The 27,278-nt window shown below is 25.0% G+C and overlaps 1 protein-coding gene across 2 annotated transcripts in view; it reads left to right on the top strand.

The window, feature by feature from the left end:
• The window catches only part of LOC136985710 (inactive dipeptidyl peptidase 10-like), an 82,148-nt gene that overhangs the window by 8,178 nt on the left and 46,692 nt on the right, over positions 1-27,278 (top strand). The window contains exon 1 of one of the 2 annotated variants that reach the window (XM_067283047.1): positions 9,505-9,631. The exons of the other annotated variant lie outside the window; for it this stretch is intronic. Within the exon in view, the coding sequence (XP_067139148.1) occupies positions 9,566-9,631 (66 nt within the window). The 5' untranslated portion in view covers positions 9,505-9,565. Of the gene's footprint in view, positions 1-9,504; positions 9,632-27,278 lie in introns of those variants that run through there. 2 annotated transcript variants of the gene reach the window in all.

The following is a 27,278-nucleotide window of genomic DNA, read 5'->3' as shown; positions in this document are numbered from 1 at the left end:
AATAAAAACGACAAATGATTAAGCGCACAGAATTAAAAATATATAATTGAAGAGATAATATGAAGCGTAAACTGAAAAAAATGAAAATTATAAAAAATGAACGACTAACAGAATATAAACGATAAGATTGAAAAGCACATAGATGAAGAAGCATAGAATTGGTTGGCATGTATGGAGTAAGAACATGTCATAAGAAAAGTATACGATTGGATGACACTGATAAAATAGAACAATTCACAGAAATGAATAATATTAATAAAATAGAATGTAAACGATAAGAATTAAAAAGCATGTAATTGAAGAGTGTATAAGAAGTAGAATATAAATTGTGAATGAAAAGTGTGATATTTTATACAACGTCGAATAGCAATGATAAAATAAAATATAAATCACAAGAATAAAAATTTTATAATTGAACGGCGGCACTGATAACGTAAAATATAAATCGTAGGAATGAAAAAAAACACTGTGAAATATAGAATTGAATAAAGCAAATCCGAACATTCGAATGCACGTAATTGAAAAGCATAGACAAAATAAAATATAAATTGTGAGAATAAAATACATGATATGAAAATTATAGAATTGAATGGTGTCTTAAAAAATAAATAAAATAAAACGCAAAGAATGAAGAAGTGTAAAATTTTTGGAACAGTTTAATATAAAATAATAGTCATGGAAGTAAAACGTAAAAGATAAAAAAATATATACAGAGAGAGAGAGCTGTTTGGAACTGAATAAAATAGAATATAAAAATCTTTAATAGTAAAAATTAATTCTGAAATTTTCAAGAATTGTTTGGAAAGCACAGAACTGAGTGTTAAAATTAAATACAATAAAATAGAATTAAAAATGCAATTAAAAAAGGAAACAACAAAAACACAAAATACGGAAAAATTCAACAAATAGCAAAGGAAATTTTTTTTACTATTTGTTGATTTCTATTCTACTTTTTTATTGTTACCATATTTTAAAAATAGCTAAGAAAAGAATACAGAGAAGTCTTTGAGTTTTAGAAACCTCAAGAGATAAACTTGGTCTCTCACATCTTATATACGACCTATAAATAGTTGCACGTGACATTATAAATCATCTACTGATATACGCTGTAAACTATCATTTAAAACTTTAATAGTTACTCGATAAAAATATAAAAACTTATCTTCCAGTTAAACGTAATTTATTTTACGAAAAATATGTCGCCATCTTAAACGATTGTATTGCATGTTGTATAATTTCTACATTGTTTTTTAATGAAATTTTCTAAAAATGAAATTTAAGGATAAAGTTTTAAAAGTAAAGTGGTATTATTAATAATAATGGCAATATAAATATATGAAAAATTTAGGAATTTCTAAGCTATAATTAGCGAAATGTGAATATGAAAATTAAAAATCCAGAAACAAAAGTTTTCATAACGTGATTAGAAGGAAAGTAAATATAAATATTATAAAGCCAAACAATTTCACAGCTTATAACATTAGTAAAAACGTAAGTGCGACATTTAAATAACATTTTTTTAGCTATTTAAATTTGCATTTTCACTAATTATGGGCTAACCTGATGTCATAAAGGGGCATGAGGGCATTAGGAAATTAGATTTGTGTATAAAAGTATATTTGTGAATAAATCTGATATGACTTTTACTCGTAATATATGAAATAATTTTACATTATAAAAATATTTAATTAATTTATTTTTATTTTATTATTAGAAAATCATACGAATAAATAGTCATTAAATATTTATTATAAATTTCCTTATGTATTTATTGTAAATATTTGGTGAAGGAAGAGCATATATCCTTCCGTCTTTTGAAAACGCCTAAGATAAATTTTGAAATTTTTAAAATTTTATAATATTTTTAACCTGTAATTAGTGAAAATATAAATACAGATATTTAAAAGGGAAATAAAAAATTCATACTTATTATTTATTATTATTTTTTTAATTTTATTAATTTTTCTTTTGTATTAATTCTATGGGTTTTATTGGGCTATAATTTGAAAAAATTGTAGATCTATAAATTCCCACTGTCGTCCATCTGTCCGTCTGTCTTTCCTTAATCTCGAGAACTAGATAAATGAAATTCAAGACCAGATATGGAAAAATGACCGGCACGACTCCATTGCTAACGGAAAAGTATGATGTACAGGGGCAAGACATTACAGTACTAATTTGAGGTGATCACACATTTTGAATTAAATAAATTAAAAATATGATTAAAAATTCCAGCCCGGCATTATGACGATGTCACAATAAATAATTTCTCGTTGTGTTTAATTTAATGTTTTTTTTCTAATTCAGAGCTTTTAGTTCTTTACAGTTTTTGATGTTTTCACATGAAATTCTTAAGAAATAGACTCTTATAAATATATTTTATTTATGTAATTTAAATGTAATAGGTTATAATTTATTTTGCTTCCATTAAGCGCATTTTTGCGGAGTTTACAGGCAGAGACTTATATGAATAAAAAAGCAGCTTAGTTTTGTGATGGGTTTTGGGCCATCCTGTATATTTATATAGCCTCATGTAGTAAATATAAAAAGTGCTTATATTTTAGCATTTTAAATGGTTTAAAAGCAATGATTTACATACAAAATTACTGTTAGTAACATTAATTACTTTAAAGTGTAATAATTACTTATCGATAAAAGATTTTCACATAATTTGCAAAAAAAAAAAAAAAAACACACACATACACACACACACATACACAAATAAGATATCAAATTAACGATTTCCTATACGAATTAAAGTTCTGTTAATGACAATTAATAATTTAAATTTATTTAATATTTAATTTGAATTAAAAGCCCAGAAAATATATTTTCTTTTCGGAGTTTTTAAAGTAGTTTGATAGAAAAATCATGATTAGATATATTTAAAAGAATTGCATTTTATTCCGGTTTCGTGCTTGGCAAATGACATTTTCTAAAAGAAACAACTTTAAAATTTAAGTGATAAGAAAGAAAATATATCGACCCTGAAGAGATTTTTTTGACTTTTTATTTTATTTTATTTTTTTTGTTTTAGCAATCCATTAATTATTTTAATTATCTTTCAAAATATCTGAATAACTTCGATACTTAATCTGAATGCTTAAAAATTGTGTGTATATAAGTTCTTAAGGTTGTTAAAGAGTTAAAAAAAATTAGAATGTTCTAAAAATTACAAGATTCTTTAAAAATCCTAAAGTTTAACATGTTTTTTAATGAATCAATGCTTACTTTATATAGCTAAAGTTATAATTTATAAAGATTTATATATATAATTTTGGATTATTATAGGATTTAGCGCTATAAGTTATCATTACTATTATTATTTTAATTTTAAGAATTTTTAAAAACCTAAAATGAAATACAGAGTTTAGGTTTTTAAACCTCAAACTTTGTAACCTTATAATAAAAAATCCCTTATAATTAAAGGAATTAATATTTAAAGAAGAAAATTCAAAATAAAAGAATTCTATAATATAAGGGTTTTTCTTTTAAATCTTCTCTATATTGATATATAAGTTTTTTCAATTAAGAAGGTTCTTTTTTAGAAGTAGGCTTCTTAGATAACTTAAATAGTAATTACTCATATATAGCAGCTTAACATTTTCGATGATAGACTAATCTATCAACAGAACCTGAGGGAGGGAATTTGGCGTTAATGAGAAAACTGTGATGCTTCGTGAGAATAGATAAGCTGGATGGAAACTAATTAAGATCTATGTAACTAAAATTAATTATGGATTGATTTTTAGAATTCTAGAAAAGCTAATTGTTAGAAATTGTGTTATTAACAAATCAATAAAAGCTAATTTGTTGAAAGAATTTTTAAGCGGTCTTTTTTAAATAAACATTTAAAAATTTAATTAAATAATTTGTGAATAATTTTTAAGATAAAAATATTATATATTATTACTAATTTTATATTGAAATTCTTACTCAATTTTCATCAAATTTGTAATAAATATGTAAATTGAACTATTGAGACTAGTCCGAAAATTTCGTTTCCAACGTCGGATATTTGTGAAAGATTCACTAACGTACAGACTAGTAAGGTATTAACAGTAGCTATTTTTTTAAATGCCGAGAGATTTTAATACTAAAGATTCAGTCGAGAAAATGTTTTTATGAAAATTTTATCAAAATTTTTGAAATTCTTGAGCAATCTTAATGAAATTTAAAGTTTAAGAGAATTGGCAAGATTTAAGAGTTAAACCCGGAATTCGAACTCTTGAAATAAACCAGAAAATATTAATTTTTCTTCTTGAATGATTTCATAGATATTCACCTGCTAGGTAATCGAATGTTAATATAAGCTAATTTTTAATATGTAATAAATATTTTAAAAACGCTTTTGCATCACTACAATGCACTTAAACACACATATCTGAAATATTATTTACGAATATGATTATTGATTAAATTATACTTTTGGTCATGATTTTAGAGATTGGGGATGGTGGGAATGAGACCAGCTCCACCACTCCGAACTCGATCTCGAAAACAATATATACACAACACCGTCAGCATCGATCTGTAAATATTTCCGGGATCGGACCAATGAGAATGTGTAAGCATAATTTCTTAGATATCAAGTTTTGAGTGGATATAAAAAAATATCCAGTAACGAGTTGCGTAACGTTTCCGGCTGAAATTTAAAATTATGTGTGGCGCCATCTGTTATGATATTTTATTTAAAAACTTTTAATGTTATTAATTATTATAAAATGGCAAAAAACTTAATTTTGAGCGTAGAGATGAGTTTTATAAAAATTTATAAATGCTAATAACGAGTAAAACCTTCATTAAGTCCGATGTCACTCGAGATATGACACGATTCCCTTTCTATCGCCACACTCCTTCGCTTCTAATCACCAAAATTTAATAGCATCTATCCCCTAATACACAAACCTCTTAGCAAAATTTCAGAAAATTTCGACAGAACACATATTGAACAGCTCGAAGTGGGTGAAAAAAATCGTGCACTCTCACACACTAACATCCATAAATACAGAAAAAAAAACAATTTTGTTTTGCATTTCACGAAGTTTCAAGGTGCCCCGAATCCAAACATGTAAAAATCTTGGTGGTCATTTTCGACCGATTTCCATACTTTCCCTCTGTTGTATATAACAGCCGGATCAGTATCGTTTCTATTCTTAATTTTTGTAATACAACAGAAAATAAAAATGCGTTGGGAAGAGTTTTTCTAAGTTTTCTGGGTATATATTTTCAGGTACAAAATATTGATGGGGACCTCTGTCCCTTATGGATCTACGTCCGTGCGCATCAGTACAGTACAATCCAAATGCATTGTAGTGAGGCACACGACGAAGTCCAATTGATATATGCTACTGATTAAATTCTATATTTTGTAATGTTTATAGGGTTTCAGAGCGGAGAGGATATTGGGGTTGGGTCACTCCTTAAAACTCTAAAATGTATTGTACTCAAAGTTTCAGCCTTTTATTTTAAGTAGAAGAGGATGAAATTTGAGTTGCAAGATTGAGGACATGATGCAAAAAAGTTACATAAAAACGTTTAAAATAAAAAAGAAGAAATTTTAATGTTAAAAATTCGATTAGAAAAGAATGTCTCTTACTAAAAATTTTACTGAAACTCTTGAAATTCTTATCAAATTTTTGGTAAGAATGTAGGGCGAGCCTTTGAAATTAACCCGAATATTTCAGGTTTCCTTTTTAAATGGTTTTTGAGATATTCATCAGACTGACAGCCTGACAGTAGCTTTAACGTAAGCTAATTTTTACTTAAAAAGACAAATATTTAATGTTAAAAATTTAACCGAAAAAAGAATAATTTTTGTACTTTTTTTTATTTTTGTAGCGTAAGAAAAAGAATAATTGTTTCTTATTGAATTGTGATTTGGAAACGTGACAATTCCCTTGCCTTTACGATGAAGATTTCAATAAGAAAAGACATTTTCTGACCAAATTTCTCGAATCTGTTTTGAATTTGTTGTTATTCTGTCTGAGAAAAAATAAAAAATAAAAACGAAAGCACTATTCATTTTAATAGAAAAAATTAAATTTTAAACAAAATTCACTTATTTTAAACTGTTCAATTTTATAATACAAATCTAAAAGTTTATTTCGAAATATTAAACATTTTAATAAAAATATTTTAAAAAATTAAATTTTATTAAAATTATTTTTACACTAGAGCTTATTACAAACTACAATAGACATATTAAATTTAAGGCTTATTGTACTTATTTATTCAAAAATATAAAATTGTATACTTGTAATAAATTTAAATTTTTTTATAAGCATATCTTTATTTTTTAATATAAAGACATTTTAAGAAAAATAAACATAAATATATTTATAATATATCTGGCAACATTGTTATAATCCGGAACTACTGTAAGCAGCCATATTGCTTCTTTTCCTCACGCGATTTCTTGTAACAGAAAGTATTTTTAGGGTAACTGAATTTAGCCAAAATTTTCGTGACTTGTATACTCAATCCATATTACTTTCGAACTCTAAAAATAAAATAATAGCGTAAAAACATATGACAGAATCTGAAACATTTGTATTTTTCTATATTATAATATTGTTTTACTAAAAAAAAATATTTTGTTTCGAATTTATTATAAATATTGAATAAAGAGTATTTATATTATAAAAAATATAATGAATAATAATATATATTCGTTAAACTTATTTGTATTATATTATTACTTATTATTATCATTTATTGTATGTTTAAATGATATGTTTAAGAAATATAATTTTTATCTTATAAATAACATTTTTGTGTCTATATTATAGTTTGTTTTCAAATTGTTTTACTTATTTTATTAAGAATATTTTCATGTTTATAATATTCAAAAGCCGTTTTTAAGTATGGCCACTTGCCAATTCTCTAGAACGCTAAGTTATATATACATGTCAAGGTTCATTTTTTGCTTTAAAATTTAGTGTTTTTGCATCATTATTTTGGAAGTTTTTTTATTAGATTATTAAGTATATTCATAATTTAAATTTCAGCATTTATTAAAATATATATACATGGAAATTATTCACAATATTCATGTAAACAACAACTGACGCATCTAATCAATCTTAATTGTTAACCATGCTATCAATATTCATTATTAAAGTACAAAAAATATTCCGAAAATTTCGAAAAAATAAAATTTATTTTATAAATTCATTTAAAATTGTTTTTAAATTTAAACATATATGTTCCTAATTTTTCTAAATAAAATAATTCTGCATGCATGAAACGAAATTAACGAATGAAAAGAAAACACAACTCAACGAATTATTTGATAATGACTGGTATTTGCTTCCATAAAATTTCAAACACGCAATATCTAAAAATATAAATATGTAATAATATAAAAATTACTTCGATTTATTCATTATTTTTGTTTAAGCATTAAATATTCCTAACTAAAGAAGAATATGCATGTATATACTGTATATAGTGTTTTGATTTTCTAAGAAAACAAAAAATATTGTTTTATATTTTATCATGGAATATATTCTACTTTGTATAGATAGTTTTGTGTATGTTGTTATACTATATAAAATCTTACTGTAACATGTTTTTAATATATTAAATATACTCTGTTTATAATAAGTAAAATTTTGTATAGTGCAAGACTTCTTAAACTTTTTTCATTCATTTTTCAAATCTTTTACCCGAGAAAATTTTACGCGACTCTTGTTATATAATTATATAAAATGGGTATACAAATAAAGTTACTGATAAGAAATCATAATACAATTAATTCAAAAAGAATTCTTTGATGTACGTGTTACAGAATTTAACCGTTTATTACCATTTTTTAGAGACATGAGCAAATTTTCATACTAATAAGATGGAAGCGCTTGTTTATTTTTACATAAAGAATTAAAGCTTGGCTGAATATTTGATACTGCAGGACACGGAGCATTTTTAACGTTTTTTCAGAATTCACCAATATTTTGATTTTATAATCTTTATTGCTGAAAATGCCGCTTTGCATAGATACTTAGTACAAAATTTTACTGTTGCTAAATTTTTCTCAACCATCTCTGGGTCTTGATCAACAGTTTAGGAAGCTCTGATATAATGTAATGTATATATTTCATTAATATAATATATAAAGTAGAGCATCGATTATCCGTCCCCCGATTAACCGACTTATCGGTTAACCGACCGCGTTCTAGTCGCCAAATTCAAATGTCCGCTAGTGATGTGGCGCTACAATATTTGGTTATGTCTTGGCTACTTTAATATTATTTTTGTTAAATTTTTGCATGTTTTAGCTGGCAGCACTGGCTCGACTATGAAAGGGAAGCTAGTATTTAAACCAGGCCTAATACACTATACTAATAATGTATTTTTTCATACTTTTCGGTTATCCGACTTTTCAGTTATCCGACCAACCCCAGTCCCCAACTAAGTCGGATAATCGATGCTCTACTGTACTTAATATAATATATATATATAACTTCCTGAATTACGGCGATCCAAACGATCGCCGTAATTCAGGAATAATATAATATATACTAGTATAATATATACTGTTATAAACTATTATATATATATTATATATACAGTATATAACAGTATATATAATATATACTGTTATATACTGTTATATACAGTATATATAATATATACTGTTATATACTGTTATATACTAGTATATATATACTTAGTATAATATATACTGTTTAAAACAAAACAGCTTCTTTTCTATATACTATAATTACAACATAATATGAAAACATATAAAATATATAAACCTGTAAGAGAATAGATTATATAATAATTATATACTATAAAATATACTTCACACTATAGAATTTTATTAATTATATATCTCAGAAAGTAAATATCGTCATACAATAATAATTAATATATGAAGTATAAAGTGCGATGTTATATCAACGTAAGTATATAAACTAAAAATATCTAAAATATTTTTCATTATTTTAAGATATATTTTATGTATAATTTTTAGCGTTTTAATTAATTTTTTTTTAGCATTTTGAGGTAAAATCTCAAATTTAAGATATTGTTTCAAATTCTATATTTTGTAATTTTAAATTTATTTTTAAATTGATTTTTTGAAATTTTTAATTTATTTATTTTGTTTTAGAATTTGAAAATATTTTTTCATATTTTTTGGCATTTTAAGATAGTTTTCGAGATATTTTTTGAGGGAGCATTTTTTAAAATGATTTCCGGTTTCACGTATTTTGACATCATCGTCCTTTTTTTTGCCAATTTTCACGAAATATATCAGAAAAAAGTCGATGCCAAAAATATATACACGAACTACATATACACAGAACTTTGTAATTATAATTATGAATATTACACTAGAGCAATGACGTATAAAGCACGTGTGTGTGATTTTGTATTAAATAAATTATTATTAACACAAACAATGCAAATTAACAGTGATTATGTGTAATATTATTATATTACAATAAATATCACGAATTTCATTATTTTAATTAATTTTGAATTATTGCGATGATGATGATGCTCTCGTCACGTGACATGCGCGCAAGCGTCATCTCTCACGTAACGGAATTTGTAAATGCAGTCGCTTGTTAGTAATCTTCAAAATTATGAAGATAAAATGGATGAATTAAAAGGCGAAAAGGTCTGTTAATTTTTATTATATAATTATTTTTTAAATTTATTATCGGGTTAAAATTGTTATAAAATTCGATTTTTACCCAATCGCATAAACGTTTTTGTTTTAATTTTGTTTTATTTGTTTTTTTCTTTATAAATTCGAATTTTTAAACTTGTAAATATCATATTTTGATTTATATATATTGTCTAGCGTATAATAATAATAATAATAGTTTTGCCGTATCGATAAAAAAAATGATCAAATGTTATTGTAAAAATGATCGAGATTATTTTCCAATAATTCCTGTAAATGGCTGAAGGAAATCTAATGATCGTAGAAGACAGATATGTTGTTGTCATAACTGTTGTCGTCATAGCAACAAGTTACATGGCATCGATATTATTTGCACGTTCGTTACTTAACTTTATAAAAATTTATTCAAATTACGAATCTAAAATTTGTAAGAAAAGGAAATTAATAATTCTTACTTAAATAATAATAATAATAATAATAATAATGTTTGAAAAATCTAAAAATATTCTTAAATTTCAAAAAATAAATTTTTGTAAAAAATAACATTTTTGTTTATTGATAAATTGTGTGAAAAATGGAATTTGGTGAAAGCAAAATTTGTCACGATTATTAATTTGTGTATTATATTTTTAAAAATTTTACAGTTTAAACATTTGACATTTTCGAAATGTCGAATGGTGCAGTTGTTATATAGGTAACAGATAAAGTTGTTAATGCGAACGAAATGCTAACGTTTTGATTTTCGAAACGACTCTCTCGATTTGATAGTTAACATAAATCTATAACTATTGATTGGATTTGTACGAAATTTGAATAAGAAAACATATAGTGGAGATAAGAAGCAAGTATTTATGCAACTGAACACATGGTAAACAATATACAATATACCAGGGTTTTTCTCGTAAAATTTTTATTTCTGCTAGTGTAAATGAAAAATAACAATTTTCCATTCCGCGGTATTTTATTTTTCATTCTACAAACTTGCAATTGTAAAAAAACAATGAAATTGTTTTTTTTTTACAATTGCAAGTTTTGTATAGAGCATACTTCAAAATAAATTATAGAAAAATATAATTGAATCATATTCTAAAGAAATTATGTACTGTACGTATATGATATGGTTGCAATGCACAAGTAAACAGAGTTTGTATTTTGTATATAGAATAAACACTATATTATTTATTGATACGGTATGTAATAATATAGTACTGTATTTGTATACAAAATTATATACAAATACTATACAGTGAGCTATATATTGTCATACTAAGATAACGTAGTATGATAATATATACAATACTGTGCAATGTATTATTATACTGTACCATACTATGTTTATCATATTGCATTTTAGCTCTGTACGGTGTACCATAGAACAACAGATTACATATACACGTAGTATGTTATGTAATATATGTGTGTATATATATATATATACACACATAGCATATATATATATATATATATATATATATATATATATGCTATATGTTGTGTAAAGTATGGTACAGTATGATAATATAGATTTCGTTCACAGTTTTGTATGGCCGCGTTTCTTTATGCAGCGCTCGAGAAGCGCTTTACAGCGAACACACTGAAACTGGTTTCTAATTGGCCAACACTGCTCGTGACGTCATTTCGCTACACTCTCGCTGCATAAAGAAACGCGACCTATATTATATAAGATATAGAATGATATATTAACTTTACATTGTATACAAATTCAATAATTAGTATTTAAAATTATCTTCATCAAAGAACCTAAATTAATTTATCACAAAAGTTTGATGAACTATAATTTTTTAATAATGTTCTCCTATCATTACAACATCGTTTAGAAGAATTACAACATTTAAATTACAATATTTGCATAATTTTTAGCTAAAATAAAAATATAAGTTTATGAAAATATTTGGAGTCTTTTAACATGATTAAAAAGTAGATACTTTTATATCTACTTTTTAATCATGTCTTAAATTTAATTCAATTTTTACATCACACTTTTGTTTAAATAATTAAAATATAATTTACAGAATTATAGTAATATTCAATTAATTAATGTAAATTATTTTTAAAATAAAAACAAAAATTTTTGAATAAATTATAAAAATCAACGTAATTGGTCGGTAATGGATGACCTTTTTAAATACAAAAATGGCGGCCGAGGATAAAGAACATTTTTCTCTTTTTCTTAGTTTTAAAACATCATTATATCAAGATGAGTTTTTTTTCATTATTTAAAAATGTTTTGAAAGTTTTAAATGCTAAAATATTATTTTATTCTGTTTTTGTTAGATATTCGGATTATTTTTTAAACGTAACAAGTGGTCTTACTCCACATTTAAGATTACTGGTAAATCTACATAAAAAATAATACTGGATGAAAACAATTTAATATATTTTCGAATAATAAAATGAATAGATAAATTATTATTATTTTCAGTAGTTTTTTGGAATTTTATATGTATATGGCAATTAATTTAATGGAAGATTAATATTCTTATAAAAAAATAATTTTTTAAAAATATGATAAAAAATTTTAAAATACAGTAAATTTTAAAAATCGATCACGGCGAATTCTTGTTACATTCTTTAAAAATTTATTTTTCAGAATTTTATTCTTCCCAAAAAGAAAAAGAAACTAATCAAAACATTTCTATGTGTGAATGTAGTTGAATAAATATATCATGATTGTATTTTAGTGATAAGTTTCTCTTCTTATTTATTTTTGGCATAAAAATTTATCTGATGTTTGAAAGTTCTTCATCCATTCGATCGTTTGGTTGTCTGTATGAACTTTTATTTCCGAAACAGCTTGAGTTGAGCTGTAGTTATACTTCAGTTATGTTTGTCACAAAATGAAACAATTCATTATGCTAATGTGAAAGAACAAGGTCTCTGAAAAGTTAACAGAAACCTGAGTCATTATCTTTTTTGAGTCGTTTTGTATATTCCGTTGAAATTTTACTATAGGTTTGAAAAATAAAAGTTCTTTTCATAATTCATAAGAAATACAGTGCTCCATCAAAATGGATTCTTATACAGGCTCTATATTAGGGCACTCACTTTTTCTCAAGCTTCGTCGCAAGGGAACCAGAAGATCAAACAGTTTTTCTGGTCTTTCTGTAGCAGTGCATGTATGAGTATAAATGCATTTTAATAATTCACTTATCAATTTTTCTTCAAAATATATATTATATGAATTTATACAGTATTTTGAATTTTCATAGAATCGAAATGGCGACTGTTTCAATTACTGAAATTAATATAAATCCAATGTTATAAAAGAACTTCTTGTCTCGAAAATTGTTGAAACTAATATTTCTCTAATAATAAACTCTGTTATCTCTACTATAGTATTTGAGATATTAGTTTCAATAAATCCAATGTTATTGATTGATATTGAATAAAATATTAATTTATGCATTCAATTCTCATGAAGTTGCGTGCCGTATAATAAAATGTTTTATTTCGTTTTATTATTAAACAATAAAATGAAACCTTTTTAAAAATTAGAATTAATTAATTAATTTTTTCTTGTATCCAATTTTATTTGAATTAATGATTAAAATATGTAATTAATTATTGGAGCTTAGTAACAAAATTTTCATTGTATTTCTTTAAATATTTTTTTTTTAATTTTGGAACTAAAATTTCTCTCCAATTTAAATTTTTTAAATGTTTTAAATAAATTGAATATGTATAAAATAATACGCTAAATGTAAATATTTAATTTACATTAAATTTAAATTAAATAAAAATAAATCATGTTCTTGCCATATTTTTATTAACGAAATTCTAGTAAATCAAATACAGAGACTGAAATTCCTGCAAAATAAATTAATTTTTAATAACTAAATTAGAAATATTATTTAAAAAATTAAGATATGTTTAATAGGCTAATACATTGGTGTGTACATATTAATACATATAGTGTAGCTACGTGTATACATGTAATATATATACGTGATATATATGAATACGTGTATACACATTACTGTACAGTACATGTATACACGTAGCTACACATTACTGCATACAGTATAGTATATGCATTCTATATACATGTTAATGTGTTAGTATACATGTAATATATTAACTTACATATATACATATAATACATATGTACTGATGTATTACATAACTGATGTTTGTATATAGTTTCCGTAAAATATGCGTTTAAGTTCGTATAATATCATTGGTATAATTTTAAATTAATTGATTATAATTAAAATCTGTAATTAAGTATTAATTAATTTATAATTGGAACCCATTAATCAGTTGTTGGCATTTCTGACATTTACTTCCTAATTTTTCGATAATTTGCATATTTAAAAAATTGTAAAGAGAAAAATCTATTTACGATTAATTTATTGTCAGAAATATTATTAAAACATGAAATATTTGAAGAATATTTTGTAGACGGAGGAGACATGACACGCATTTCTTTATGGGTTATTCGCCATGCATAAGAAGAACTTTAATAAAATGATTTATTTTCAACGTCGAATGGTAATCTCTCTTATCGAATATAATCTTAGAAGACACACGAGAAGAATGGATTTTCTTTGATAAAGAATTGAAATTGAGTCACAAGTATTGACGATTACTGACTTTTGAGAATTGAGAAGTGTTATTTGACACTTTGCATGCGGAATGGGAATTCAAATGATGTCGAATTGCCTTAGAAGAGATATTTATAATCCTTTGCTTCATTAGTTTACGTCACTTTTCGAAAGTCTGACATTAAAAAATAGTTTAATGATCTTTTAAACGGAATTTCGAATTATTTTCGTGGCTGAATGTAGATGTAAATGATTGCTTTAATTGATGTCTTGTAATTTGTATCACGTTACACGATATCTTATGCAAATCAATATGCATAAGAGTATATGCATCGATGACATTTGGTGATGTAACAGCTACGTCACTTAGACGTGTGTCCCGTCATATATTCATGGTATTAGTAAAGAACAGACACATAAATTTTAAATTGCGTTTGAATTAATTGTTTGATAAAATTATGCCAATTATATTAAATTAGTTTTTGAATTTAAAAAATTAATAAAGTTTTGGTTGAATTTTTTAAAATTCATTTTCGTTGTTTAGAATTTTTTTTCTGATTTTAATTAAGGATGGATAATTAATGTTTATAATTTTTAAATATTGTCTTATTTTCACGATAAGGAGTAAATGATATACGGAAAGAAATTAGTTTATTTTTTTAAATTGTGATTTAATAAAAGATTTATAGATTTGTAAACTTAATTATTAGCCAAGATATATTATATTTAAGCTTTTATATATTAATTAGAAAGATTATTATTTACAGAATTATGTTTTTTAAAATCATTAAAGTAGGATTTTAATGGCGTTTCTTGCATGTGAAGCCCCAAAATAGGATTATAATAAATTTCTTGTTTATGGGTACATGAATTTATTTTGATATATGTGTTAGGCTCAAAGACCGAAATCGCTCGTTGAGCGAAAAAAAAACGACCACAACGCGTTGTGGTCGTTTCAAAACGGCCACGAAGCGAAATTCACGTCGTGGCTTTCATGATATTTGACCACTACGCTTTCTGGTGATTAAGAAAAGCCATAACGCGTTCTAAACGTTAGCTGATGCAACCACGATACAGGACCATACGACGCACAGTAGTTTGTAACTTTAAAATATGGATTCTAGGCTCGAAACATTTTTATTTACAATTTTTAATGCCGAACAACATTAGTTCTACAAGTTTTTCTAGAAATTTAATTTTCATACTTAAAAAAATTTTAAATAAATAAAATGTATGGAGAAAAATACACATTTGTTTCTTTTGTTTTGCTAAAAAGTGCTAAAGGTCTAATTACATATACCTGTAGGTGCTTGATACGCGATGAAGTAAAAATCAGCTGCTAAAGTTATAAACCACTGTGCGACGGATTTATTATGGTTAAAAGCCACCACACGTTCTGGATGTTAACTAATAACGAGGTAATGATAAGAAAATAAAACTTTCTTTTTCATTATGATTCAATCATCTTATATACGCAAGTAACAAAATTATTTACCATATACAGAAATTTAACTTGGTTACTTTACTTTGTTATTTTTTCGTCCGATGGTTATTTTTAAGTTTAAATATTTACAGACATTGTAAATATTTAATTTTATTGGTTACTTTACAACAACATTTAATTATTCATGCATTCTATATTCTTTGAGCGATATTTGCATTTTTATCAATACAGTATCTTTTACAGTGACACATTATAAACCCTTGCTTACTTCCAGATGTTAACATGGATGCTGAGCGAAGTGTTAATAAAGTTGAGGGTGCGTTCTGAATGTTAATAAAGTTACTGTAGAAATTGTAAATTCATTACGAGCATAAAGTCGATCGAGAAGACTTCCCTTGTTTCCTAACTGATAGACCTGATGGATTAATGCTCATAACAAGAGCTAAAACATTTCTGGGAGCTGCACGTCCACTATCAACATTAGGCACCCTAACTAAAACAATCGAACCAATTTCAACTGCAGAAAATTACCCTAAATTGAGAAAACTCTCCGTACTCGAGCTCAAGCTCAAATAAAAAAAATAAAAATTAAAAAAATAAGACGAACGATTCTATGACGCAGATCCCTGTACTATCATTGTGAATAATAATCAGAACAATTCTTAATTCATTGTTTTTGAAAATTTTAATAACTAAAATGTCTTAGGATTTTTAGGCATTATCAGAGATATTAATTTGCATCTGATATGGAGAGTGCCAATGGCTCAATGGCATGAAGGTTGAGAAAATCCTACTCGGGTGTAATATACAGTAATACCTCGGTTTTCGTTGATTTCGGTTATCGTCGGTTTCGAATTTTGCCGATGTTTTCGGACGGACTATCGACGAAAACCGAAGTATTACTGTACAGTGTACACCCATGTACCTAGCGTCAATCTGCATTATTTCTTTAGCTTCTGTTGTCCTATCCTAAAACCCTCCAGTTACAGGGAAAAGCAGAATGGTTTCAGGCTAAAACTTTTTCCAGCGAAACTTGTGAAGCAATGAGTAATAGCATCAGAACACAGGGTACTTTTACCCTAGATTTACCTTAAATATAAGACTACACGAAACATTAATCTGAGAGGTTGAAATTACTCTAGAAAAGGGTAATTCCCTAGAAACGGCAGCACTGGTCAAGAATGAACACAATACAAACTCCGCAAGTGTTTGCAATGCGCCCGTTGATAAGTTACAACCTATCCTTCGTATCGTGGTTGCATTAGCTAACGTTCAGAACGCGTTATGGCTTTTCTTAATCACCACAACGCGTAGTGGTGAAATATCGTGAAAGTCACGACACGAATTTCGTTTTGTGGTCGTTTTGAAACGACCCCAAAGCATTTTTATCGCTCAATGAGCGATTTCGGTCTTTGACCCTAACATATACAGTACCTAAATATATAAAACAGAAAGATTCAACAGGTTTTTTAGAAATGTGTTTTAGTAATTAAAAAAACATGATTATTTTAGAGAAAAATAATTATAAAATTATTTAAAAATAAATTAGAGGAATGAATAATTGTTGTATTTATAATTAACAACAAATCCTAGATTCTTAAAAAATAAAAGGAAATGAAAAAAACATTTTGAAGATTTGATAAATATTTAACTAATTTTTAAGACAAAAAGCTAAGATGTATGAAAACTTAATTAAAGAATTAAATTTTTAAAGAATCATTTGTTTTTCTAGATTTATTTATTTCTGTTTCTTTTTTATAAATTCATTATTTGTTTTCAGAACCAATTTTATGCATCATTAAATGATGAAACTGAATAATGATTTTATGTCTAAAATGATTTTACCTGATATTCATTTAGAGCAAAAAAATAAAAGAATATTTAAGATAAAAAAACATATTCTTAAATGTAACGTTTTAATAGCAGTTTCATGTAAAATAAAAGACATTAGAATGAACAAGAAGCTGTTATTTTTGTAATAATTTCCAAATAATAAAAACCCTCATTAATTTCTAAAGTGCATAGAATAATATTTTATGGCAACTCTCTGTATAAATTATTTATTATTATCGATTCGGGTCATAATAATGAATTTATTTACTCCATTCTATTGAAAATTCTATCTTTTCTGTAGATTCTATAAATTAAACTTCTCATATATATTCATATAAATTTATAAAATATATTAAAATCTTTTGAGCATTTCTTAAATTTAAATATATAATTTTCATTATAAATAATTTTAATTGTGAAAGGATAATGTATAATTGTATACTGTATACTTTTTTATAAGATCTACTATAGCTTAATCTTCTTTTGTAATTTATTTTTGCAATGATAAATACGTTATTACGTTTTAAAACATTTTAAAAATATTTTTAAAATTGCATTCTGTTTGAAACGTAAAATCATTTTACTTTTACATTTAAAATGATTTTTATCCAGTAAAAAGTTTACTTTTATGTAGAATAATTATATTAAATTTTTAAATGTTTCTCATATACAATAATCTTAAGTTTATATTTACATTAAAAAGTTAAGTTTAATAATTGAATTGTTAACATTATTCCATCCACAGTACATTACGAGTATATAATCTCAATTTTTTTATTTATAAATATTAGATAAATAAGATAAATTATATTAAAAATCTCAACGTTTAAAGAAAACTTACCAAGTTAAATTTATATTCAATAATAATTCATAATTTTTTAAAATTTGATATTGTTTCTTTATTTTTATAACACCAAGCTTCTGGTATAGAAAAAAAAGGAAAAATGTTAAACAATTTAATATAAAGTATAACGTAATATAATTATCATTATATTTAATGTTGCAAGTCTATATAACTTTCAATAAATCAATCCAAGTAACAGATAAAACGTGAGATTTATATTATTTTCTAAACGTTCGTCGACTTTTGTTGAGTTTGAACCATTAGTTTAGGAATTTCCACTATAAAACAACGTTCAATAAATATGGATTTTTATAGAATTGGATTTAAATTTTAATCGTTTTTAAACGCAATTAAAAAAAATTAATAATAAAATACTTTAAGCAACATTTATCTTAACTTAGAAACTTAAAATTAAAGTTTGTGAACGAGAGAAAGTTCTGCACATATTGTAAGATATCTAACGTTCTGCTCATGATATTCCTAACATAAATTTATTCTTGATGATTTAAAAATCCAGCTGTAGAGATAATTCCATTCTCGAAATAAACTTTTTAAATTTGATAATCTTCTACAGTTGTATTCTTCTGTAGTTTAAGTATGTTATTTGCTTAATTTTCTTTGTTTGTAGGTATAATTTCAAACTTTAAAATAGATCTATTTAATGTATTTTAATCTAAATTTTGACATTTTGAAATATTTTAACATATTTATAATTACAAATTAACATAGAAAATTTTAAATAATTAATTATATTTAAGCATATAAGATTTTAAGCTATTTTATTACATTCTCATCTTAATGTTTTATAAGAAGGTTTTATGTTATAATCAATAATTTAAGGGAATTTTAAAGCTAATTAATAAAAATTTTATTTTCTAAGATATATTTTTTTAAAGTTTAAATAATTACAACGTTATTTTTTTTTAATCATTATCTATAAACTATGCACATTTGTAATGGTACTTTCCAGTAAAATTAATAGTTGGTTCCAAGCTCTTCAATTGGATAAGATTGCAATATCAATAAAACAAATAAATAAAAATAAAAGAAAATTTAAACAGTTCCCTTGATAAAATTACAAAAGAGAGGGAGAGAGAGAATAAATTTATTGCTCCAATGGTAGGATATTTATCTTTAAACTGTTGAAATTAATGGTTCGTTCGATACAATTCATAACAGTTACATTTAGTAATAGTTGTAGAAAATTGAACTTTGGCATATATTTCTAACCCTTATAACACAGAAAATAATTTAAAGAACATAAATAATTTTAACGCAAAAACAAGAATTTTTAGTTACAAAATAGGAAAAATTAAATCAGTAGTAGTTACTGAACATTTAGTATTTATATAACCTTTATAATACTTAAGATAAATGAAAAATAATTTTAAATAGGAAATATAACATTGATTCACAAAAAATTGAAGTTTTATAATTAAAATATGGTAAAAGTTATGTTTGGTAATAGTTTTAGAAGGTTCAACTTTTAGCACAAATATAAAAACAAATAAATAAATAAGTAATTTTAAAATGAAAACATCAGGACGATAAAAAAAAAATAAATATTTTAGTTAAAAGATAGTAAAAGTTACATTTGATAAGTAAGTAGAAGATTGAACCTGTATAATATATGAAACATAAATAATTTTTAAACGGAAACATGAGCATAACTTGCAAAAAAAATTCATTTTTTTTATGTAAAAAGTTGTAATTTTGTTGAAGAAATTTCATGTTTTTTTTTTTAATAACAGAAAATAAAGAATTATTTGGAGAGAATTAATAAGTTACACTATTTAAATTCCATTACTATTAAAACGTTATTTATTATTTTTTTTTTTTTAAACAACGGTTGATGTGATGTAAGAAAATCCAATTTTTGTTATCGATTGAATTCTCGTGGTTACGTCGTTTTATACGACGTCATAGATTATAAACGATACTGTGTTATCTGATGAGCTTCTACCTTTTCATCAATGTATATTTAATATGGAGAAAAATATATATAAAGGGAAACCTCGAGTCGTCATTTTCGTCAGGAGATTTGAAAAAAAAACTGAATACGGTGAACAATATATGCAGGGACCTACATAAAATGAAAAACAAAGTCTCATTTGCTGTATGTGTATTTAGTAAACTTCTAATGTGTATTCACTACCAAATCCAAACAGGCTTTTCACAACAGTATTCCTTTTCAAACCGAACAATAAACTTAATATTTACGATGTTTGCTTGGTTTCTTATGGCGATTTCGTGAGCATACGAAAACTCTCTCATGGGCTCGAACTTACGAAGTGCTTTTGTAAACTCGGCGCTGGTTCGTGAACGGCTTGATCATCCTCATCCCTTTCCACCCCCTGCAGCTCGTGTCTGGAAGGTACGACGTGTGTAGGTTGTACAGAATCCAAATTGCTACTTGCTATCCACGTTCTACAAATATCAGATGCTGTTACTATTTCCGATGCGTATTAACGATTAATCCAGGATTAACGTACTGTACTCCAGGAGTAAAAATTTTAACCGCTAGATGCGGGAAAACGATAAACTAAGGAACGATTGATGCGGGATTAATTTTTATAGTTAGTTTAAATACTGTAGTATTTATCAGGACTCAAGAAATTGAGCAATGTTTCTCGAAAAGCGATATATCCGGGAAAGGTAGAACGATCGTATATATATATATATTTATTTATTTCTATTAAAGAAAATCATAATATAAATGCAAATTATATCTTTTTAAACAAAATTTTTAAATTCGTGTTTTACTTAATGTATTGAAGAAAATAATTTAATAAGTGGCAATTTTATGATTTTAACTTGTAAATTTGCTTACTTATTGCGAAATTTTTCTTATAAGTTGATATGTTTTTCGTCTTTTAATTAAAGTAACTTAAAATATATAATAAAAATGTTAACGCAGCATTATCCGACTGGTAGATCGCGATCTCTTAATTCATTTGAAAAGGCTGTCTTTTAAAATAGGTTGAGAAGTTAATGCTTTCTGAGTTGTTTTTAATGCAATTTTTGACAAATAAATATTTTAATAACACGCAAGACATTGTCTATTTAATTGAAACTAATTGTTTTAATTAAATAGACTTTTTTACGTTTGTGTAAAGTTATTCGAAGAATTTAATCATTTTTTAAAATTTTGTATCATAAAGAGCTTCAGATAAATGGAGTTAATCTTTCAAGCAAAGTTACCGAAAAAATAAAGTTTAAAAACTATTTAATTTTTACAATATTGAATCATTTATTTCAGGTAAATCCAATATAAAAAATGATAAAATATAACTTCCAAACAATTCGTGCAGAAACAGTTAAGTTTACCTGAAAGAGTATTACGAGCATTAATTTTCTTAAATTGAATATGCTGTAAGATTTAATTTAATAAATAAATCTAGAATTTTGCTATGATTTTGATTATTTTTAGCATAAAATACAATTAAATAATTAAAAAATAATAATAATTTTTATACAGTTTAACTTGAAAAGAAATAAGAAATGCTTAAGCTTGAGTGCTGAAATTTGAAAGTTTTAAGACAAGAAAATACTTTGAAAATTTTAAATATATTAAAATTTTATGAAGTTCTGATATTTCCAATATCTCATTTATTAATTATTTATCTTTATTTATATTAATTTCAATTTTAAAACGGAAACAATGCGCTACAATGAGGTAACTCGAATTTCAAGAAAAAGTGGAAAATTCAATTAAATGCTCAATTGACCATCTTGATCTATTCTCAGGAACTGTCCAATTGAAGAAAATCGATTTGTAAGGAAAATCAACCCAAAAATTTAATTTTTTCATGATTCGATTTCATGTTTTATGCCATTCAAGCTTATCTAAAAAGCCTATTCCGATTAAAATTGCGATGTAAACTTTAAATTATAATAAATTCTATGTTTTTTACCGCAAAATAAAATAATTTTCATTTTAAAAAATATACCAAGAATTTTAAAGTAACACATTAATTTAATTTATTAACGTTATTATCATATAAAGTTAATTAATTTATCAACAAGAAGATCGCGAACCCGTTTAAGTTATATTGCTGAATTTATACTGATAAAAGGTTGAAAAAATAGCTTCTCGAATGGTAGAAAATCATTTAATAAAATAACTTTTAGTGAATTATGAATAAGATCGATCATATTTATCGATATAAATGTATTATATCTACATACATTTATTTTCAATTCGTTATTTTGGAGATTTACTTTAAAATTATTTTGTAAATAACATTGATGTGCGCCATATGTTCTCTTAAAATCAAAGATTCAAGTCAAAGAAATTCAATTTTATTCTTTTATGAGTTTACTCAGTATATTAAATTCTTATCACAGTCTTCTTTAATATTATTTTGTTCCCGCGAGTGTTCATATTACAGAAATCAAAATTTATGAGTTAGTTCTAAAATCAAAATCGAATTAATTATAATACTGCAGGGAATTAATGTTTTCGAGTTCTTTGAATATTCGATATACCAAAATTGACTTATATAATAAAAAATAAGCATTAATTTAAAATATTTAATACAGAAAAATATATATATAAAACTTAAAAAGGAAAGGTATATTTATTTTACATATTCTATAACTTATATTACATCAATTAATTTAATTCTAAAAAAAATCTGAATTTGTAAAATTATTTTAAAATTTTACTTATTTTAAATGCTGTTTTGAATAATTTAAAAAGTTGTTTAAGTTAAGGTTTTGTTCGTGGGTATGTCTATACACGTTTGAGAAATGTCTGGTAAAAGGTTTGCAATGGATGCTTGAAATTTTTATGATAATTACTGCCGAATTTAATTAATTCTCATAATTTAGTTATAATAAATACCGTTTAAAGTAATGTTGTACCATATTAAAATAGTAATATTGAATTAAATTAAATTACAGTAAACAATTAAATTAACACCATATTAAATTAGGATGCTAATAATATTGAACCAGCTGTGTTGATATCTTAACAAAATTTCGTACGAATCTTGGATCGGAACTCTAGAATTTTTATTCAAAATTTTGAAATAAAATTAAGAAAAATTCGAAAATTATAATTCTGAATAACTTTCTATAAAGTTTTAATTATAATAATTGATACAATTACCATAAATGATAAATATACTAAGGTAAAAGATAACATTGTGCTAATCTTAGATAAGCTTAATTTAATATGAAATTTTTGATTAGAATTCCAGAATCTTCATTAAAAAAAAAGTGTAAAATAAAATTGAAAAAACTAAAATTATAATTTTAAATAACTTTCTGCATACTTTCAATCTTAATAATTTAATTGATTTTCAATTTTTTTTTATTACCTTTTGTTTAAATTGCTTTCAAGCAATTAATTACTTTGACTTTTTCTTTTTGTTCTGCACGTTATTAAATGGTACAAACTTAATTATAGTTTTAATCATATTTTACGGAAATAATAAACAGTTTCATCATATTTGCAAAAATATCCAAAAATACTCAAAAAAATTTAAATTATTTGCAATTTATCAAATAATAATTTAAATTTTTTAAATAATAATATTGTTTAAATTATGTATTTTTTCATTTTAATATTTGATTCAATGCTTAAATTTTTATACATGAGTGCAAATAGTGTAATAACGAAACTACTTTGTAATAAAGAAATAGTTACGATCCATCAAGAAAATTATATTCGTTTTCATCTATTAATATGGCACACGATATGTCTCTTTCCTCTTATTTCATCATCATTGATAAAAAAAGAAAAGAAAAGAAAGAAAAAGTTTAATTTTCTTGATAGAAACCATATAAATATCATTCGGGAGTGAAATTTTACTTTTGTAATTTTGGAACAGCTAATAGCGAGGTTGAGGCCGAAGTTTTAAACGCGAAAACGTGTACGTCGGACGTTGAGCGCCGCTTTCCTGTAAGCCTAGAAGTTTGACAATGGTGGTTGGAAAGTCAGTGGAATCATGCTCGACATTCCAAACGCCATTGTCAAACTACTAGGCTTACAGGAAAGCGGCACTCAACGTCCGACGTACACGTTTTCGCGTTTAAAACTTCGGCCTCAACCTCGCAAATCTTTTGCTTAAACATTGATTTCTTTTTATCATTAGGACACTAGATATATTGATTACTCAACTTAGAATACCATAAAACGACAATTATTTATGATTATTTTCAGTATATTTTTATTTAATTTAGTTTAAATGTTGTAATAGATAATAATGTTCCTTAGATTTATTGTAAAACTAGCAGGTAGGCCCGGCGTTGCTCGGGCAAAAGTAACAATAGCGAAGATAGATTATTACGTTATAGTCACAAAAGAAAAAGAGTAATTTCAAGTATTTCTAAAGAAAGGTCGAATTTGAAAATCGAATGTTCTAATATTGTTAGATTTTCACGACATGTTCTGATTTTATCGTTCGATTTTTATCGAATGTTCTAAAGAAAAACCGAACTAATCTGTTTAAATTTGAAAACCGAATGTGTTCTAACATATTACTCTTTCTCTTTTTTTTTTTTTTTTTTTTTTTCCAGAGCCCATAAATCTTGCACGTCGCTTTCTCTTGTTCTCCATTGTTATTTAACACTTTGGTACTTAAATATGGTACCCTAACTGTGTACCAAATTTCAACTTTCAACTCCTAACCGTTTTAGCGAATATTAAGATTATTACGTTATAGTCAACCTTACCCGTTTTCACAGAATGCAAGAATTGGGTCCTCCCTGTTTCCAGAGTAATTACAGAATTTTTAGATAGGTCTAAAAATATGTTCGATTTCCCGCAAAAACAAAAAATACTGCATCTGCGTCTTGCACGTCGCTTTCTGTTAATACTTCCATTGTTACGTAACACTTCCATCGTTGATGGAAGTGTTAAGACTTAATCCTGTCCCTCTCCCCCGCGGGGAGGAATTTCGAAAAATCCCTTCTTAGTGTGCGTTCTCGTGACGTACCCTAACTGTGTACCAAATTTCAACTTTCAACCCCTTACCGTTTGGGCTCTGCGCTGATTATTATTATTATTATTATTATTATTATTATCAACTCGTCTCGATTATATATATAGATTAAAATGATATAATATATGCTTAATTATTTTAGAATTTTCAAGTATGGTTATACTTTCTATATTGATCGATATTTACACGATGACAAATTTAAATATCATTTTCAAGTTTCGTGTTTTTCAACTAGTTTAGACACAGATCTTACTTTAAAATAATAAAATGATCATCGCTTTATTCGGGAATAAGATTTAGGACCTCTCGAAGTGACCGCGATCCACTGATTGAATATTCTTTTGGTTTATTTTCTTGAATATAAAATTTAACTAATTTAAAAACTTAATTATATTCGAACTTCATAAAGTTACGATCATGATTTTTGCGACTATTAATATGGTAATAAAGATCCTAACCAATCATTTATTAAGCAAAATATATTCATGTTATTTGATAGTATAAATTAACACATTATCACAAAATTGTGTTTATAAACAAGGTCAAATTTAGACTTATTGACTCCTAAGCTATAATTTATAAGATCTTATAGATATTCTATGAAATGTTAAAAGGTTACGAGGTTACTACTTTAGATGTGGGTCCTAATTTTTAACGTATTTTTCTTATATGTGAATCTGACCGTGTTTATAAATGACGGTTATAGCTTTAAAAATCGTATATTATATATTGAAAAGATTGGAATATATTTAAAATATGCCCATATATATTATATTTTATATACTTTATTTCTTCCACGTATTACTTGTTATTTATTCGATGACTTTATCGTTAAAAATCCATTAATCAACTAAACTTGACTAAATTTCAAAAAATTAAATATCCTTATAATTTATTAAAACTCATAAGAAAGTATTTATCGATCTAAATAAATACTCTTCAACAATAATTTATTTCTTAGAATTAAAAGAAATTACTATTTTTAGAATAAATTGATCATCGAAGTATTTAAGGTTATCATTTCCAGATGCCTAATATATAATGTTACTTATTGTCAGAAACGTTTGAAATTTTCTATTTAAAAAATAATCGAGTAGAACAAGTAATTCTGTAGAGTTTGTATCTATGTAAAATGTTTTTTTTTAATCTCGCTTCGTTTACTATATTATAGTAATGATGAATATGGTACTTGATTTAACATGATGCAGTATGTTTGTAATGACCTTTTTACGACACTTTTCTTTCAAATATATTATTTTATCTGAAGTTCTGAATTATAAATTGGATGTAGAATATATATTTATATATATTTAAACATTTTTTATATTTTAAAACCAATGCAATGCGCGTTTTTACAAATTCTCTCCATTACCTCAACCATTTACGAAGACTTTTCATGTTTTTTCTTAAAAGACCTTAAAAACAAGCTCTTAAGTTATCTACCTTTTGTAAATCTAAGGAGATTTGGAATAGAATGGGGAATTGAATTCGGACTCTTCGGCTAATTCACTTGAGACACTATATTTCCAGTTCATTAGGAACGTATTGATTGTGTTTATCTTCATATTCAATAAGTGTATGTAGTTGAGAAGTTATATAAAATAAGAAAAGGTAAACTATATTTACATCTATTTAATTAAATAAGTTAATTGTTTTAGCTGATATGTGCAATACATTTGAATGACCTTTCACAACTTTTTATTTTCAAAAATAACATTTTATTTGAATTATAAATTTAATAATAGAATACGTATTTTCATATATTTAAAATTTGCATGAATCTAAAAATATAAAAGAATGTTGATTTTTAGAAGATTTCAAGGCATTCACTCATTCTTCTAAACATAAAAACTTTATAAATTTTTCAATGATAATAAGTATATCAGGATAAAATGTAAATTACAAACAACTCAAACTTTGTCTATAAATACAGTAAAAGTGCATAAATATCGAAATAAAAATTCACAAATTTAAAAGCAAAGAAATTAATATTATTACTTAT

This window comes from Centruroides vittatus, unplaced genomic scaffold (genome assembly GCF_030686945.1).
Source record: "Centruroides vittatus isolate TY-2023 unplaced genomic scaffold, ASM3068694v2 contig_975, whole genome shotgun sequence".
Classification (NCBI taxonomy): Eukaryota; Metazoa; Arthropoda; class Arachnida; order Scorpiones; family Buthidae; genus Centruroides; species Centruroides vittatus.
Note: the sequence above shows the minus strand (reverse complement) of the source record. Positions and strands in the feature narration are given on the sequence as shown.